Source organism: Tauraco erythrolophus, chromosome Z (genome assembly GCF_009769465.1).
Source record: "Tauraco erythrolophus isolate bTauEry1 chromosome Z, bTauEry1.pri, whole genome shotgun sequence".
In the NCBI taxonomy this organism is placed as follows: domain Eukaryota; kingdom Metazoa; phylum Chordata; class Aves; order Musophagiformes; family Musophagidae; genus Tauraco; species Tauraco erythrolophus.
Window position 1 is genome coordinate 12647158 of NC_141496.1, and position 18993 is coordinate 12666150.

The 18993-nt window shown below is 54.3% G+C and overlaps 1 protein-coding gene across 1 annotated transcript; it reads left to right on the plus strand.

The window, feature by feature from the left end:
* The first annotated feature begins 45 nt into the window (after nt 1-45).
* On the plus strand, nt 46-15307 carry GBA2 (glucosylceramidase beta 2). The gene is made up of 17 exons (XM_086629242.1): nt 46-263; nt 4194-4285; nt 4500-4615; nt 4730-4948; nt 6184-6423; nt 6811-6913; nt 8269-8422; nt 8691-8816; nt 8919-9103; nt 9451-9555; nt 10222-10329; nt 10700-10851; nt 10993-11099; nt 11240-11382; nt 11640-11755; nt 14809-15000; nt 15086-15307. The coding sequence occupies exons 1-17, from the start codon at nt 46-48 to the stop codon at nt 15305-15307; spliced, it is 2598 nt and encodes an 865-aa protein (XP_086485368.1).
* Nucleotides 15308-18993: the final 3686 nt, after the last annotated feature.

The following is an 18993-nucleotide window of genomic DNA, read 5'->3' on the forward strand; positions in this document are numbered from 1 at the left end:
TGGCGGCGCGCGGTAAAGAGGGCGCGCGCGTGGCGGGGGGCGGTGATGGCGGCGGAGGCGGTGATGGCGGCGGAGGAGGAGGAGGCGGCAGCGGCGGCGGGACCGTTGGTGCGGCGGTACGAGGGGGCGGCGCGGGGCCGCGGCGTGGCAGCAGCCGGCTGGCGCGTCTGCCTGGCGCACCGCTTCGAGGATCCGTGGCAGCCCTACGGCGCCGGCGACGTGTCGCTCTGCGAAGCCCTCCGGCACGTCGGCCTCGCCTTGCGGTACGGTGGGGATGAGGGGAAACGGGGACTGGGAGCACTCCGATAAGGGAGGAAGGGACAGGGGATGTCCCAGGGGTAGGGCGTGGGAGCACTGCGCCGCACTCGAGCCCATCGGTGCGGTGGGTGGCTCGCCCCGGGGAGGCACTGGCGATGACCCGGTAAACGAAGGCAGAGTACGGCGGATGGAAGAAAGCCCCGGGCCAGAGGGAGCCTCTCTCCTGCCGCCCCGAGCTGCCGGTACCCACCCGCCTGCCCGGCGCCAGCGCTGGGAGCTCTGGTGCAGCCTGGCCGAAGCTGGCTTGGGAGCAGCACCCAACAGTCGGGATCCCCCAGACCGCGCAGGAGCTGGGAGGGCTTGGGACATCGCTTTGGGGGGGTGAGGCACGGGGGAGGACTCCTGTCTCCCACTCCTGAAGCTTGCTGCTGGTGCCCATCACTGGTGCATCTTCCCTGGCCAGCGCCAGGTGCTCAGCCCCTTGCATAAGGCACCTTTCAACAGATGGAGATTAAACCCTAGGTTAATTGGGAGGACCTTTGAAATGCTGCGCGCTATAGCAGGTTTGGGAACAGCGAGTTCTCCTGACTTGGCATTAGGGTCAGCTGGAAGTAACCAGGAAAAACACATGTTGGAAACAACAGTGTTATTTTGACCTTTAGAACTGCTGGCCAGGAGCTGGTCATGTTTGTGTACCTGTCTGGCTGAACGTTGAAATTGATGATGATGTGATTTATTTCCTTGTGCTTGCTTGATATCTCCTGCCTCCATTTTCTGAGCGTTTTCTTGCTTGATGTCCTTGGAGGTTGCTGCTTGCCAAGCTGGTTCTTGCAAAGCCTGATGGAGGAACAGATAGCCGACCACTTTTGGGGTGCAAAGCATGCCAATCTGACCTGAGACATCCCTGTCCTCAGCCTGGGCATTGGGGAATGCAGAATGTGGGTTTTGCGTGGGAGATAAAGGCTGCTGGAAGAGCCGCCACGGCAGGTTGGGGACAAGCTGAGCATGTGGGAAAGCATGATGTTCTGGTGGGGTGAGTGGGGAGCGGTGATTGCCTCTGTGCCCGCTTAGGGAGGCTGTTCCTGGCCTGTTCTCATTGGGGTCTCAGGACTGAAGTGGCTTGTATCAGTCCTCGGAAAAGATTTTAAGGACTTTTCAGCAAGAAGCTAATAGTCAAACCACTATGTCTTCCCCCTGTACACATTTAGGAGGTAATTTGGTTGTGATCTTAATATATTTTTGCAGGGTAAAGCTTCGTTGCAAAGAGGCTCCAGCCTAGAGAGAGGAAGAGCCAGAGTGGCAAGAAATACCTGCTCGGATTTGAATTAAAACCCGAGGGCAGCGGTGTTGGCTGGTGAAGGGCAGCTAATACAGGGATTTAAGGATGCGTGGGAGGCTGTGTGCTCCTGGTGTTGGTGGACACCTGCGTGTCTGCCCGGTGGAGGCAGACAGCTGATGGAAACCTGACTGCTGGTGCTGCAAGAGGAGCCTGGAGCTCAGTCCTGCAGCACGGCGTGTGTATCTGAACCTCTGGAGCCCTGCAGGTTGACCTGCCCACTCCCGAATGACCCATGATGAGCAGCACCCCTCTCTCAGGGGCACCTGTGCCAGGGGTGCTCTCAAAATCTGGCATGGCTTGGTGCGTCAAGTGCAAAGTCACCTGATGCAGGTGTTTGTCCCTCTTGAGGTGGCTGCGATCACCTTGAGGTTGCTGCACGTCTTCAGCTGAGGAAGTCAAGGATAAGTAGAGGAGCCACTGCATCCTGGGTTGACAGTGAGCTAAACCTATGGCTGATAGGTGTTCTCTCCTGCAGCACCAGCACCTGCTGCACTTGGCATGGCCAGGGATGCTGACAACCCTGGGGTGGGATTTTTGCTAATCGGGACTCGTCAGGGTAGCTCCTTCTTGGGAACAGCCTCAGCTGCAAGTATGGCTGCAGTGGGTGCTGGGACTGGTGGGACAGGAGAAGAGTTGCAGGCAGGTTTCCACAGAGGTGGCTGGTGTGCCCTGGGAAGAAGGGGTCATGGCGCAGATCCGGAACGGCTGTGTGAAGTCCAGACAGGTTTTAATTCTGCTGCCAGCTCTAAGAGAAAGAAATGCCCTTTGGCCCTGCAGGGCTTTAGGTTCTGCAGAACACGAAGATTTTCTCCTGGTTATTCTGCAACCCGGGCAGAGCTGTTAATAGCCAGCAGTTGGATATTGACCACCTTCTCATCTTGGCTTACGTGATTTTTGGGAGAAGCTGGCAGGGGAAGGGTTTGCTATCAAGATAGCAAAACAGCTGTGGCAGTGGCTGGCTGTGAATCTGAAACCTCTCCCCCTGCATGCTGCTGGAAAAAAATGCTTTTTGAAATACCTCTTGTCACCTCATTTCCAAGGAACCAGAATGCCCTGCCATTCCGCAGCTGCTCTGCCCGGGTGCCTTATTTCCTGTCACCAGAAACCTGCTAGGGAAGCAGCTGAGTTGGTTCCCTGACGCTGGATTAAAAAAAAAAAAAAAAAATAAATCATTTCCTTGAGAGGGCAAGCACGCTGCCAAAACCTCGCCTCAGCAGCATAAAGCCAGGGCTGTCTCAGCTGGGAGAAGAGCAGTTGCAGCAGATGTAGCTCGAAGATAGCGTCGGGCCCTGATTGAGGGCAGTCATGCAGGACAGGCTGGTTCTCGTGGTGCCCTGGACCTCTGCAGGCAAAACATCCTTAAACAGCCAAATGTGGAGGTGAGTGTGTAGGAATGGAGCCAGGCTGCCATCATGTCCTGTGAGATTGGGAACCTTTGATATTGATGAGTAAAGGTGAACGTCCAGTGACCACACAGCCAAAACGCAAGCGTGGGTTATTTTGTTGGGGAGGAATGTGTAGGAGCAGGAGTGTCATGGAAGAGCCACTCTCCCTTGCTCCTGGGGAGTACCTGTCCTGGTGGATTAGTGCTCACTCATTACCCACCGCCTGTGCTCTGCATCTCCTGTCTCACATCTCCATAGTGGGACAGGCTGTGTGCTCCCGGCTGGGGTGGCTTTCTCCTCTTGGCATTGTGGCTTTGGTACCTGCAGGTAGCCTGGGGATGTTGCCCACCGCAGGGGTGCCTGTGCCCGTACCACCCACCTGGCTCCCAGGGCCGTGGAGATCCACTGGTTGGATCTTGCCTGTCTGTTCGCTGGGGAAAGTTCAGCAGTTTCTTCTGGTCTGGTAGCTGTTTTCCGTATGCTAATTGTCTCTGTGTGGAAAATTTAACTTGAGGCGGTTCATTAGCAAAAGCCAGTCCTTTATGAGCGCCAAGTTGGAGCCCAGCCCTGCTCCTCTTGCCTGGAGTGGTGCTGGCACACCCAGGTGCAGGTGTGCCCCTGTTTGGGTGTCTCTCGATTCCCAGGCCTTTGGGTGAGAAACCATCTGCTGGGCAGTGTCTGGCTGCACTGTGGCGTGCAAGCAATACCCAGGATGCTGCCAGTTGCGGACAGCAAGCATCACCTCCTCCATGCCCCGTGCCGTCTGCCCTCGGGGATGTGGCACTGGGATGTGGCAGGGCTGTGAGTGATGATGGGGACCTGGAGGTGGAAGAGCAAGGCTCATATCCCCAGAGCAGCTTAGGGCTTCCCTTGGCTTGTGCCTCCTCCGCTCGCAGACCCTCCTTAGCATGGAGGAAGTGGTGCTGGTCCTTATGTGTGTTCCCACTTCTCCATAGGCATCTGGAAAAGCCTTCTGCCCCTGCATGAGCTTAGAGCTCTGCTGTCGGGTATTGGAGTGCTCTGTTTTTGTGATGTGCACTGCGGAGGGTTGGCAGGGACTGCCACCCCACATGCCTTGGGGAACAGGTTCCCATTGTACATCTCTGCAAGAGGGGCAGCTGCAACGTGTGTTGGTCACGTCCTCCCCAGTGACGCCGAAGGGACAGTGACACCTGCTTCTGCCTTCTTTCATACCTCTCTTTCCCTTGCAGATACTTCAGGTGGTGGTACAAGAAAACCTGTATAGACAAGAAATTTGCCTTCATCGACCTCTTGCGTGCCGTTCCTCTGCAGCAGATCTATGGTCAGCCTCCAGTTTGGGCACTGGGGTGTTGCAATGCCCAATGTGCCGGGTGGGCAGGGATTCACATCAGGCTGTCAAGGTGCTAGAGGGGGGGATCAAGGAGCTTCTGGGGTGTGGGCAGTGCCAAGGGGCCCTCGTGCTGCACTGGGGATCCTTGAGCCAGATCTCACTATGGGAAAGAGCAGGGGTTGCTAATTTGTGGTATCTTTGCCAGGGTGCCCGCTGGGCGGGATCGGGGGAGGCACTATCACCCGTAGCTGGCGTGGTGAGTTCTGCCGCTGGCAGCTGAACCCTGGCATTTATCACTACGAAACGGTCATCACCAACCAGGTAGGTGTAGCACGGTCTGTGAGGGGTGCGAGCGGCACTGCCGCAGCCTGGGGTGGTTGAGGCACCTGCTCTTGGGCTCATCTCATCTCCTTTACCTCCTCCTCTCCTCCCCAGTTCACGGTGTGCCTGCGTTGCAAGGGACAGACGGTTTACCAGCAGGTCCTGTCTGTGGAGAGACCCAACACTCTACAGGGCTGGAACTGGGGCTACTGTGGCCGCTACGCCTTCTACCACGCACTGTACCCTCGTGCCTGGATGGTCTACGAGCTCCCGGGGCAAAATGTGGTGCTCACTTGCCGGCAGGTCTCTCCCGTCATCCCCCATGACTATAAGGTAAGGAGGCGATGGCTCTGCACTGGTTGCAGCCTGTCCCATGGGAGCACCAAGTCGCACCCATGCACAGGCAGCAGCACGGCTCCTGTGGAGCAGGTTGGCAGGGATGTCGCAGAGCTGCCTGCATGGCAGGGGGAATGGATTGGCACAGCAGAGACAGGGCTGTAGGGTGTGATGCTCAGTGTGGCCCGTTTTGGTAGCAGAGGCTTGGAGCTGATGAGTTTTCGACCCCTGAGCATTTCCTGTGCATCCAGGGATGCTGCAATACGGGAGTTCCTTCCGTCCAGCTCAGCGTTGCCTGAAGACAATCAGGCTTGCCATCTTGTTAATGTTCTTTCCCAGCCTGTTGTATTCTGCCTGTGTCCCTAATGCCAGCTGTGTAGCAGCGGGACCCTGAAAGGCTTTTCCTCTCCTAGTGCAGCTGGCACTGGAAGGTTTATCGCTTTTTCCTTGTGCTTAGCACTGGCAGCTGCTCCTTTCCCCTCTGACCTGTGCTTTGACTCTTTGTACTGCTTGTTCCCTGCCTTTGGTTTTTGTCCTGTGACAATCCAGCTCCTGTCTACCCAGAATGTCAGATGCAGAGCTGTGGTCTTACTGCCAGGAGAATCCAGTGGCAATGTTTTGGGAATCCCTCAGCCTGTACTTTTAGATTGGTTGTTCCTGAGAGTGTTTTAGTGGGTTTCTGCCTGCCATCCCCAAGGACTGGGCTTTCCCAGTTGGGCTTTCCCAACACTTCCCTGTGTCTCCACTCAGCAATGCTCCCAGGCAGGAGGAACCCCCGCAACAATGCGGAAGCTCGGGACGGCAGCAAGGAATGCCTCGCTGCTCCCGCACGCTGCTCGTGCTCGCTCCGAGCCGCAGGCGGCGGGCTGCGCTGCCGACACACCTGACCTTCCCCTCACCCCGGTGAAGCACGTGAACCTGTGTCAGCCTGTTGAGCAGATGGGTGGTGAGACACCTGCCTGAGCCTTGAACGCTGCTTTCCAGCTGTGTGTTGCTTGGTATGGGGTTTGGGTAGCCCAGGGCTTGTGATCTGAATGTTGTATTGCCTGCTTCCCAAAGTCCTCTGCTCGTGCCGCTGCTCCCCGGATTGGCAGCAGACTCGGAGGCCAGGTTGTTGCCGGTGCTCTTGCTCCTGCGTCCCACGTGGTCTCCCCAGCCGCAGGAGAAGTGATGCTCCGATGGGCTAACCGTGGAGCACCAGCCCTATATGCAGCATTGTCTGTCTCTGCCAGGACTCCAGCCTGCCGGTGGGAGTGTTCATCTGGGAGGTGGAGAATGGGAGGGACGAGGACGTGGATGTCTCCATCATGTTCAGCCTGCAGAACGGCACAGGGACGAAGGAGGACAGGAGCGGAGGGCACTGGAATGAGCCCTTCTCCTTTGAGAAGGAGGGCGAGCGGGTTGCTGGAGTCCTGCTGCACCACTGCACACATGTGAACCCCTGCACCTTTGCCATCTCTGCCCGGGAGAAGGTAAAGGGCTGGCGCTGGTGGTGCGGCTCCTCCTGCGGGGGGGTGTTGTACAGCCCCGCTGGACATGGCAGGCCTGCTTCCAGGCAGCTGGTAGAGGGTGGGTGTGTGATGGGTTGGGGTCAGCACCAATCCTCGGCGCTTGCCTGGCCGCTGGAGCAAGAGCGGGAACATGACCTTCCCGAGGGCACCCTCTTTGAGAGTGGGTGGCAGGAGAGAAGCTGTGGGTGTGAAGCTTGCAGGAGAGCGGGTGAGTAGGTTTGGAGTTAGCATTGCTGGGCAGCATGTGGGGAATGAGTCTGGGGTCCCAGAGTTGTTGAGGGTGGGGGAGGGGGCCTACATCTGCCTCTCAAAAATACCAGCCCCTGATGATGCTCTTCCCTTCCCCAGGCTGGCACGGGAGTCACCCACTTCACGGCATTCAATCCCGCAGGATCGGGTAGAGAAGTGTGGCAGGACCTTTTGCAGGATGGCAGGCTGGATTCTCCCACTGGTGAGTCCCTCTGTCCTCCGTGGGACCGGTGAAGGCTGAGCAGGGGTAACAGATGGCCACGCTGGTTGTGGCGCACAAGGCACTCAAGCAAGGGTGGATTTGCCTTCCTCCCGCCACCTCGGTGCCATTGCAAAATGATCTCGGTGATACTGTGGCTCGTTCCCAGCTTTAGCTTGTATCCGAATTTCCCATTGCTTGTCACGCTGTCCTCGTTGTGGTTAGGTATAGAATTAGGGCTGTTAGCACCACTTTGGAGCTGTTCTTGGCTATGTTAGTTGCACATGCTGGTATCTTGTTACCCTGTGTAGGGTTGCCCACTGAGTTGAGATTTCTCCTGAGTAGCGGGGGTGATGCCCAGCCACCTTCCCCGAGTTCCCATTACCAGATCTGTGTGCTGGGCCTCGTCAGATTTATTCTGGCCTCTCCCAGTCCTTGGGGTTTGGTGCTGCCATCACTTGCTGTCATCCTGCTACTAGATCACTTCCCTGAAGGTCTCTGGTATTCCCTTGATACTTCTGCGTTATCCTCAGTTGTCTGCTTGCTCCCTTGGCAGAAGCCTTGAAGCAGGGTGGCATCTCCCAGCCCTTGCTGCTGACCTCTGTTGTGATAAAAGGTGACCATTTGCCTGATGTCTCTGCCAGCTTCTGAACAAGGATAATGCTGACAAAGTAGTCGTGCAAAAGCACTGGGCTTTTGCAAGATTTTTTGAAGTTTAAATTGTGTAAATAAAGTGTTTACATAAATATTTTCAGAAAACTAAGTTTCCTGCCTAGATGCACTTGGAGCTCTCCAGGCATTTGGGATGTGGTTTTCCTTTGTGTGTGCCAGGCATTATCATAGGCAAGATCTGTGCTTCTGTTAAAATTGTTGGTTTAATGAGTTTACCTGATACACATGTCACAACCAGCATATAATTACCCAGTCACCTCAGGGCTTTTCTTAAATACAGGCACAGTTCAAGCACCCTGTGAAAAGCTGGAAGTGATGACTCTGTCACTAGAAAGTCACGGTGTCTCTGAGCGCGGCGCAGTTACAAAGTCATGGGGTGCTCTGTCCGTTCCACTCGTGCCTGGTGGCTTTTCCTGCCTGATTTGTTCCTCTGCTTTGATGACTTACTTTCTTAACCCCTCCGCCCACGGCAGGTATTTTTTCCTGCTTGCAAAAAGCAGTTACTCACGTGCGGTAATGTCATCCCTTAAAACTCTGGGGATGTACCCTCCAGGTTGCAAAGGGTCTGGGGCATGCCCGGATAGTCTTGTCTGCCTCAGGGTGTGCTGGAGCATCAGTCATCACTCTTCCACTGTAGGCTTCCTTGGTCATTGGTGAATATTTTTTTCTTTTTTTCACCCTGGCAGGAAAAAGCAACTTGACGGAGGAGGAGGAGGTGACGGCAGCAGCAGTATGTGCCAGCTGCAGGGTGCCCGCCCGGGGGCACAGGACGCTGGAGCTGGCCCTGGCTTGGGACATGCCCTCTGTTCGCTTTGGCTCCAAGGAGAAGCTGCACGTCAGGTGGGTGGGTTGTCTCTAGTGGGATTTGGCTCAGGTCCCTGAAACCCCCTTCTCCCGGCTGCCAGGCTTGGGTGCCTCCTGCAGAGCCTTGTGCCACCCACTCCCTGCAGCTCATGGAGGGGACTTTCTCCCCAGCCCCTGCTCCTCAACACCTCCACACTAGCAGTCGCGTTATTCTGGTGTTTGCTATAGTTCAGGCCCTCTCCCGTGGCTGGGTGGACTTCCCAGGCTGAGCTTGTGGCGTACTCACCAAACATCTGCTTGGCAGGCGGTACACCCGTTTTTTTGGCAGCGGAGGTGATGCTGCTCCTGCCCTGTCCCATCACGCCTTGACACACTATGAAGAGTGGGAGAGGAAAATCGAAGCGTGGCAGAAGCCTGTCCTGGAGAACAGGTAGAGTAGATGGGAAAACGTTCCTGGTGGCCTCCTGGAGCTGGTCAGAGCAGGAACATCACCACCTCGGCCACTGTGGTTGAGTCTCCCTCTTGCCCACAGCCAGCTGCCTTCCTGGTATAAGTCGGCCCTCTTCAATGAGCTATACTTCATGACGGACGGGGGGACCATCTGGGTGGAGCTGCCCCCAGACTGCTGTGCCGAGGACCTGCATGGGCCGGCGGGGGCTGGCTTCTCCCACCTCCTTCCTGTCCTGCGGGAGTACGGAAGGTTTGCTTATTTGGAAGGTAACTTGCAGGGACGTGATGGATGGTTTCATCTCAGCCCCTCCCTGTTGCTGACACCAGGTGTTTTTAACCTGCCGTGGGGATACTTTTCACACCCAGATGGGCAGGGATCAGTGCTGTTCCCAGCAAAACCCCGTGCAGGACCAAGCCCTGTAGGATACAGCATGAGGTCTTCTCCAGACCCCTGGGTGCTGTATGTAGACAATAAAAAACACTTCTAATGGGAGCCCTGGCCTGTGTCAGGAAAGAGCCCAACCTCCCAGGCCATGCAGGAGGGAGGACCTGTCCCTCCTTTCCCCTCCCTGTGACAGGTCTCCCATCCCTCACTGCCTCCCCGTTTCTTCCAGGCCAGGAGTACCGGATGTACAACACCTATGATGTCCACTTCTACGCCTCCTTTGCTCTCATCATGCTGTGGCCCAAGCTGCAGATCAGCCTGCAGTATGACATCGGTGAGTGACCCGTGAGACCCTGGCTTGATGGCTGCTGATATCTTCACCTAGGGAAGACGCAAAGGATTTGGGGACAGCATCTGCCTTAGTAATCTGTGCTGTGGAGCCAGCATCCCCCTCCAGCTCCTCTATGGGACCCGGGACATGCCAACCCCCAATGTTGCTGCCTCTCAGCATCTCCACCCAGCACTGGGATGCCTTCGTGCCACACTAGGGGTGCACAGCTGGCTCTGCCTGCCCTGGGAGAGTCCCTGGTCTTAGCAGTTCTCTCTGTGCTCTTTGCAGAGGAGAAGCATGGAGCTGTTCACAGACCCTGATGCTTTGAGAGGGCTTGGAGGCTGCTTGGTGGTGGCCCAACCAGTGGTGGAGCTCAGCCCTTTGCTGGGCTGCGGCAGGGCTGAGCCCACTGGGGTTCCCTCCTAGCGCTGCGTGCTGCCACTGCCTTGCTTAAGGGGGTGGTGACATTTGTGTGTCCCTTGCTGAGGGGAGACTGGGAGCAGCCTGGTGTCCCCTCAGCCCTTTGCAGAGGGCTGCAATCTTGCAGCTGAAGCACCCAAGGGCGGCCTGGTGTGCTCGTGCTGGTGGCCCTGCCCATGCCTGTGCTTGGAGCTTGCTGCTGCAGTGCCTGCTGCCTTTCTAATGTCTCTTGCTTTGTGTCCTCTCCAGCTGCCATAGTGGTGAAGGAGGACATGCAGCTCCGGCAGTACTTGATGTCTGGTCAGACAGCCCAGGTGAAGCTGAAGAATGTGGTGCCGCATGATGTTGGGGACCCAGGTGAGGGGTCTGGCTGGGCCTGCTGGTAAGCAGAGGGGGCACGGGGCTGCTCACACCACTTGATCAGGGTAGTTAACTCCCAAGCTGTGGGAAAGAGGTATGGTGCATGGAATACACTGTTTGTTTTCTGGTAAGAAAAAGCTTTGATGGTTTGGAGTCATGATGAAGACCATGCTGCATGGAGCTTGTACAAGGGAGATGGAGGGAGTCTGAGCAGGAGTAGAAAGGCTGCTCTCACTGGAGATGGCACAGGGTGCAACATGTTATTTTAGTGCTGTTTGATTGCATCACCCTTGGGGCCTTGCTTCTGGGTGGGAGAGGAGACATTCTTTGCTTGCTGCCCTGCTGCATCCGCTCTGTCTTTGCTTAGATGACGAGCCATGGCAGCGTGTCAATGCCTACCTGATACACAACACGGCCAACTGGAAGGACCTCAACCTGAAGTTTGTGCTGCAGGTGTATCGTGACTACTACCTGACACGCGACTCTCTCTACTTGCGGGACATGTGGCCAGTCTGCCAGGTACTGGGAGGAGATCAGGTCATGGGCATCCCCTTTCCCCACTTCCCTTGGGAGCTGTGTGACATCCAGAATGTGAGAGGCAGCCATGGCAGAAAGCTGTCAAAATGCAGAGGCTGAGTGACTCTCCTGTCTCTCCTACAGGTTGTGATGGAGTCGGAGATGAAGTTTGACACGGATAATGATGGACTCATTGAAAACAGTGGCTTTGCTGACCAGACATATGATGCATGGGTGGTAAATGGACCCAGGTGAGCAAGAGAAGCAGGTGGGGGTAGGAGGTGGGGAGGTAGCTCACAGCTGGGACTGTGGTCCCCATCTGTTGTGAGAGCTCTGCACAACCCATGGGGTGTCCTGTATTGCCAATGCTGCTCTCCTTTTGCCCCGGCAGTGCCTACTGCGGCGGGCTGTGGCTGGCAGCCGTCTGCATGATGTGCAAGATGGCAGAGGTGCTCGGGGATGCCCAGATCCGGCAGAAATATATGGACATCCTAAGCAAGGGCAAGGAGGCGTTTGAGAGGATGCTCTGGAACGGTGAGTGGTCCCTGGTGGGGAACATGCTCAGCTGGCCATGTGTTGCTTGGGAGGGGGATGGCTCTTCCTTGGGTCACAGAGCCTTGCAAGGAATGGGGGAGGAAGCAGGTACCAGGGAGGGAACAGAAGAGGTATTGTGGTTTGGGAAAGGAAAGAGGAGAGCCTTCTGGAAGAAGTTGCTGTGCTCCTGCCCCATGGAGTGGAGTGTGGGGACAGCACGTGTGGGCTGGGGTCCTGAACTATGGGCTTTTGTCCAGGAAAATACTACAACTATGACAGCAGTGGGCGTGACACCTCCAGCAGCATCATGTCAGACCAGTGTGCCGGGCAGTGGTTTCTCGGGGCTTGTGCTCTGGACCAAGGGGAGTTTGAGGTAAGAGAAGGGGTGGGCTGGCACAGGGTTGGTGAGATGGGACCTGCACCTGGAGGAGAGCCACAGGGCTGGTGCATGGCATGGGTTGAGTGTTAGGGGCTGGTGCAGGGACTCTAGCCTGCTCGCCTGAAGTGGTGCCTGCTCAAGTGGAGACTGTTGGATGCACATCGGTGCAACCCACCTTAAACCAAGATCTGCTCATGGAGGGGACCATGCAGCAGGAGTACGTAACTGTGATCAGCTCTGGCACACTTGGAAGAAGGTCCCACTGGGGTTTGCTCTCAACAATGTGCTTGCTATTTATTTAAAAACAGGAGAAAAAAGTGCGCAAAACTTTCCATGTGTCTTTTGCTGCCCAGTTTAAAGTCCTAAATGTATATATCCAAGGGAGCTAAGGCTTATTTGGGGCCCCAAAGTCTGTTGCTCTTCAGTAGCAAAAGCAGAATTGGCTGAAGGCTCCTCTTGTCTGATGGGGTGGTTAGAGCAGCTGCTGGTGGTGCAATATCTGGAACAGAGCTGGGAAGTGGAGAGCTGTCGTATGGATTATTTATGACCTGTAGCCAGTTGTCAGACCAAAGCTCTCTGTGGTGGTGTTGAACAGGCAAACACTTTGAGTGCCTGAAGGAAGGAATTACTGTTGGCTCTGTGAGGGTGATGGACCATTTCATGGTCTGTCAGTACCAGAGGGGAGCATCAAGTGACCTTTCGTGGGAGCAGCTTGTGCTGAACTCTGTGGGATTTAATGAGAAATGGGTGCTTGGTTGTGCCCTCCTGCATTTATCCCAGTGTTGGTCTCCAGAGTGTGGGAACAGGCTGGATCCAGGGCAGTAGTACCTAAACATCCCTTTTTGGGGGAAACAGTAAACCTGGTGCCGTCCAGAAATCTCACTTGCCTTTCCATAGCCTTGGACTTCTGTTGCTGAAGGTGGCACTCCTGTCTGCTGGATGGTGAGCTTTGAGCTCACTGGAGATGGAACTGGTGAACTTTTTCTCTTGTGTTACTTATGACCATTGAAGGTTTTTTTTCCATTTATTTTGATCCCTTGCCTGGCTGGCAGCCCTGCTGTTTGTAACCTCATTAATGCACTCCTGCTGCTTGCACAGGTCAGTAATGAAATACGCAGTAGGAAAAGCCTGTGACCACAGCCCTGGAGAAACTGTGCCCTGAAACCTTCTGCCAGAGACAACTGCTTCATGCCACCCCTCTGTTGACTCCTGCTCCCTAACAGCACTTGGGGTCATCTCCAGAGCCACACCAGGAAGAACGACTGCATTGGATGCTTGGCTTTAGTGTAGATAAAAAGGATCTGCTGCCTCTCCTTTGAGCCTGCCAGAGCTGTCCGATTGGGCTGCCGAGCCTACCTTGGCAAGCTCCCATCTGGTGTCATCACACCTCCTGCTTCCCTTGGCTGGTGGCACCAGACTAGTGGGAAGGGTCTGGCATGTCCATGGGCTTTGCTGATGATCCAGCAGCTGCCTGGCTGTTCTCTTCCTTGCAAGTAGATGGCACAGCTGATCTGTGCCATTTACTTGCAAGGAATCTACTTGCCATCACATGCCTCCTGATCTTGGTCACCCTGTAAAGTTCTTGTTACGGCTTTCTCACCATTGGGTGGGTATGGGATAGAGATAAGCCAGCCCTCCTTTTGCAGTGTCACAGAGTCCTTGAGCTTTGTTTTTCTCACTGAGACAGTGACTTCTGCTGTGTTGGCACCTCCTGCCAGTAACAAAAGCAGTGCAAAAGCCTCTGTGCACACCTGAAAGCAAATAGAGGCTTTTCATCTTAATGAAATCCTCACTGTGCTGCTGCTCTGTTGCTTTTTAACAACAACAAAAAACAACAACAACAAAAACACCCAACATGTGGCTGGCAGGTGTTTTCATGCTCAGGTGGGGTTGTTTGGTGTGGGAGGTTTTTTGTTGGTTGTGGGGTTCCTTTTTTCAGCAAGAGCTTTCTCAGCATGATACTTCAGTCTGTTCTTATAACTGTTTTTGAGATCGTGGCCTTAGTTTAACAACTTTTTTTTCCCCTTATCGGTGGGGGAAGGTTTTTCACTTCCTCCTGATAAGCTCCTGAAATGTCTGTTTATCCAGCGAGCACTATTGACCTTCTGGGAGTATTTCACTTTCACTTGAGATAAAAGTTTCACATCTCTCCTACCAGACACGGAAAACCATCAGACATTTCACGCATCTCAGTCTGACCTCTTCATCCCCAGGCAGCCCTTTTTCTCCCCTTAAAATCCCCTTGGTCCAGGCAACAAACTGTTGCATCACCAGCAGGTTGCAAAATCGGAAGGATTAAAGTCCTTTTGAAATCACTCAAAACCTAAGCTTGGTTTTTGTTTTTTCAAGCTGAATCTTTCCTGACAAACCCTTCCTTCCCCCCCCCTCCTTCTCCTTGATTCCCAGCATTTACCCAAACAAACTACCAGTATCCACAACACTCACTTTGCAGCTGTAAGATGTCATCAGACTGGCTTTGCCATAATCTTTCCCTTTGGCAGGAAGACCCCTCTAGCCTCACTCATACCAGATCATCCTTTGGCCACCTCTGGCCAGTCCCATCTCTTGTAGGCACTGCGATGCCTCTTGTAGCTGGTGCAGATGGGCAGCACGGTGGTTCTACCAGGAGAAAATCTGGGCCCCTCGTAGTCGTTAGCCTGAGAAACGAGCAGTGGTGAACATAAACCAAGATGAGGATGGTGTGGTTGGCCAGGACTCCAAAGCAAGCTCCCAAGAGATGTAGGAGGTTTGGCCAGTGACTGAAGTGAGGCTGTTTGTGGAGGCACAGCAGTTGTATGAGCTATCAGCCTCCCTAGGAGTAAGGTGGAATGAAGGTCAGCACTTCTTATGTTGAGCAACTGCTTTTTTTTTTCTTTTCTGGCAAAGAGGCTTTTTCACTTCCTCCTGTTATTTTCCTGAGGTGGCTCTATACCCAGGGAGCAGCGTTGAACTCTTTCTAATGGAAAACCTAACCCTGCTCTCTGGAGACCTAGCCTGAGGGGTCTGTGTGAGCCCAAAGCCCCCCTCCCCTCTCTCTCTCTGTGCAGGTCTTCCCCAAGAGTCATGTTGTCAGTGCGCTCAAGACCATCTTTGAGAAGAACGTCATGAGCTTTGCTGGGGGCACCATGGGAGCGGTGAATGGCATGACACCCGATGGGGTGCCCGACACCTCCAGCGTGCAGTCCAACGAGGTGTGGATCGGCGTGGTCTACGCCTTGGCTGCCACCATGATCCAGGAGGTGAGTGGTGATGCCACACCCGTTAGCATGTGCCATCTCCTTGCGCTCCATGGATGTGCTGATGGTCATTTTCCTTCTGCTGCAGGGGCTGGTGGAGGAAGGCTTTCGTACAGCAGAAGGCTGCTACCGGATGGTTTGGGAGCGTCTGGGCATGGCATTCCAGACACCAGAGGCCTATCGGGAGAAGAAAGTCTACCGCTCACTGGCTTATATGCGGCCCCTTAGCATCTGGAGCATGCAGCTGGCCCTGGAGCGCAGAGCTGGCCGGGCACCTGCACGGCCCCCCCAGGTCCCCATCCACCCCTGAGCCTGCTGGCACTGAGCAGGGCAGTGGGTGCACTGGCTGGCTGGGGGGGGCCTCAGCTAGTGGGCAGGGACCCTTCCCCTCTTTGATAATACTCACATTGCTGTTTTCCTTCCCTACCTCCACCACATGACCTTCACCTCAGGGGACTTCCAGCCACCGATGCTGAGCACGAGGGGGGGGACCAGAGGTGCAGGTGGTGTCTCCTCAGAGAGGAGAGGGGTGGGATAAGGAGGTGCTGCTGGAGCCTGTGTCTCCCTTTCCCCATCACTCAGGGCTGTGACAGCCTGCAGGACCTCCAGCCATGCTCCCCTGGAGCTGGTACCTTGCCCAGGAGCAAGTGGGCTGTGTAAAGTGGGAGCTGGCCTGCAGGGCAAAGCAACATGCGAGTGTGTGTGAGGATATCAGACTGGTGCATGCAGGCACGTGAATGTTATGTTTGCCATGTCACACCATGGAGGAACAACCATGCGCTGGCTCTATCCCAAGGCACCAGCCCCAGGAGAGCCTGGGGCAGAGATCCAGTCAATCCACAGGGGAGCCCTGGCTCCCCAGCTGTGACAATCGGAGCCCAAACAGCAAGTCCTGGTCTGGTACTGTGGCACCCCTCTCTCCTGGCGCTGGGGGTGGGCAGCAGAGCACGTTCTAGAATATGAATAAAAAAAATTTGTTCAGCTTGTCTCTCTTTGCACGTCTTCTCTGCAGTGGGGACCAGCTGGAGGAGGGAGCTCCTGTTGCTCCTGCTTTTTCTTTTGAGCTGGGATGGAAGGCTAGGGATGCAGGGATTCACATCTTTTTTAAACACTTCCACCACCTCCCTGGGCAGCCTGTTCCAATACTTCACCACCCTCTCTGTCTGACATCTAACCTGAATTTCCCCTGGCGAAACTTGAGGCCATTCCCTCTCATTCATAACGTGGGAGAATGACATAACATAACATCCTCTTCTTCAGACTAAAGAGTCCCAGTTCCCTCAGCTGCTCCTCATAGCACAAGTTCTCTAAACTCTTCACTGGTTTCAAGGAGATGAGAGATTTGGCTACAAGGTCTTTTTGCCTGCTTCAGAGATTTTTGCTCTAAAGTCTTCCTTTAGTCCTTAAGTGCCCTCAGGGCTGGGGTGGGAAGAGGCCAGTCCTCCCTCGTGACCATCCCCCCTCAGCCCTTGTGTGCCCTGGGAGCTGGTGCAAGCAGGGGATCACCGAGGTGGCCTGGTGCTGCCAGCAAGTGATAAACGGCCTTTTCTTCGCTCCCCTGCAGAGCATTCCTGCTCCTGCACACAGGAGTAGTGTTAACCGGGAAGGGCAAATTGTCCCGGATACAGCCTTCCCAGACCAGCCAGCGTCGTCCTTCCTTGACAGGCTGCAGCTGGTGGAGAGGGACCACGATGCTCTCCCTTAGGGTCGCGGTGGTGAGGCTGGAGGAGGACAGGAGTGCCAGGTCATGGCTCACCTGGGCTGCCCACCTCCGCCTGTCTTGTACATCCCAATGCAGCTGACAAGGCACAAAAGCAGGGATGAAGCCAGCATGGCTGTTGACTGGGCTGAGTTTTATTGCTGCAGCCCTTCGGCATCGCTCCCTACCCCAGGCCATGGGCTGCCCGAAGACCTTTCAGAGGTTGGGGCATTCAGTCTGCATCAAGGGATGTTTCTGCTCTTTGACTGCGTCGCCTCAATAAAACCTGTATCTGACAGGCTCAGCTTTCAGCAGCTCCTGCACGGGCACGGCTGCTGGCTGGGAGGAAAATCCGTGGTTACAGATAATATTTTCTTTTGACATTTGCCTGTGCTGCTGATTTTCAAGGCTGACTCAACCCCAGCTTGAGCAGCAAGTTTAATTATTCATTAACCCTTTCTTCTTATTATTCATCAACCTTTTCTTGGCCCCTGACATACATGGGATTAAACCACGGCCCTGATGACTTTTTGCTTCTTCAGCAGTTTCTGCTTTGGACTTCTTCCCTGCCTGCCTGTTCCCCCTTGCCCACTCGCTGCTGTGCCCAGGCTCAGGCATGGCACAAAAGGATTTAGCCGTGGTAATGATTGCCAGCCCCGAGCCGCTTCGTCGGCTGCCCTTTGGAGGGTACAAACCCCGCCGAGATACTGCAGCTCTTGGTTCATTTTGTCTTTGACTTCAGCTCAGACTGGTCAAATCCAGCTCCTTGAACACGCAGCTGATACTGGCACCTGCAAGATAGGCCGCTGGGCTAGCGATTGTTAAAAATGGGATAAACAAAGGTTGTGGGCAGATAGCACCAACGTCAGCTTGATGTTAAAATAAACCTACGGCTGGGAGTGAGATGTGAGTTGTGATCAGCAGCGGTGCCAGCATGGAGACCTTGTTTTGCCCATCCATGTGCCCAGCAGCGGCCATGGGGTCCCTGTGGGAGCTCCCTGGACCAAGGCCACGGCCAAGCGGTGATGGCGAGGAGGTGATGGTTGTCCGTTCTGCCCCCTGCAACCTTCCCAGGCTGGCTGTGTTCATTATCAGGAACCTTGGCCTCGCTCCAGGCAGCACCTGCCTGTCAAAAAAACAGCCAAAGCAAATAGCAGCCGTATGGGAAAATATTCATTGTTGTGCAGTTAATTTCTGAGACAGGGAAGCAAACACCAGGGCAGGAATTTTCCATGGGCTGCCAGCCCTCTGGCCTGGGAGCTTTTGCGGACAGGGGTGGGAGAGGGCTGTGGGGCTCCTGCTGAGAGGAGAATGTGGTGTTGAGATGCTGGCAGCAGAAATGCAATGCTCCCTGGCCTGGTTAGTGACGAATTTTGCTGTCAGAGAAACTGAGGCTCAAATGTGAGATTAAAGGGAAAGCAAAGCTTGGGAAGTGTTTCTGAGAAGTTGCAAAGAGATACTTTTTCTCCTTTTTAAGAAAAGGATCATTTTCTGGCAAATCAGGCTCCAGCAGTCCTTGCCGTGATGACTGGGGGAATTAAAACACACAGATTTTAGGAGTCTGCCTTGAAAATCATTGAGGAATGGGTGAGAAAATCTGGTGTGAACTGAGCCAGATCAGCCTCCCTGGCCAGCAACAACTATAATGTAAAGGGAATTATATACTCCTCGGAGATCTATAATATCACTGGGACTTGGTGCTTTATTCACTTTAACAATAGCCGATCTTGACATTGACAGGGGACAGTAGACGGAAAGGAGTGTGATCCCAGTGGCACCTGAATAGCCAGCGGGATAGTATTTTCTATGACCCGAGCTCAGATCCTGTCCTTATGCACAGGACCTTTGTATTCTAAACACTAGCATTTCCCAAATGTTTATTTAATATGACTACTTCATGTTCCAAGGAGACACTTTTCCTTCTTCATCTGACAGGAAGATTTCCTTGATAATTCAGTGCTGGTTTTAATTTTGTTTGCGTTTACTTTCTTCATCTGGTCTTTTGGCATCTATCGTTTTGGAGGGGAGACTGTAAATGCTTGGGACAAGATCAATGCTTGTACAATGTCTAGGTCAAACTCCTTGACTATGCCTAGGGCTCCTAAGTTCTACCACAGTATGTGACTGCCAACTATTCCTTTTGGGCTGGCAGCGTTTATCATGTGTTAAAAACAAAGAAGAAAGAAAATTTACACTCATGATTCATAAAACTAAAGGATATCACCAATTCATTTGAGCTATTAGAGAAGTGATTTTAGTGAGTAAATCTTTAAATTAGATTCGGATCACTGACCTAG

Bases quoted from the DNA above. Each gene is read 5' to 3' on its own strand.
- GBA2 (XM_086629242.1), top strand. From the start codon at position 46: ATGGCGGCGGAGGCGGTGATGGCGGCGGAGGAGGAGGAGGCGGCAGCG. The intron at 264-4,193 runs GTACGGTGGGGA...TTTCCCTTGCAG, and splicing joins CACGTCGGCCTCGCCTTGCG to ATACTTCAGGTGGTGGTACA. The intron at 4,286-4,499 runs GTCAGCCTCCAG...TATCTTTGCCAG, and splicing joins TCCTCTGCAGCAGATCTATG to GGTGCCCGCTGGGCGGGATC.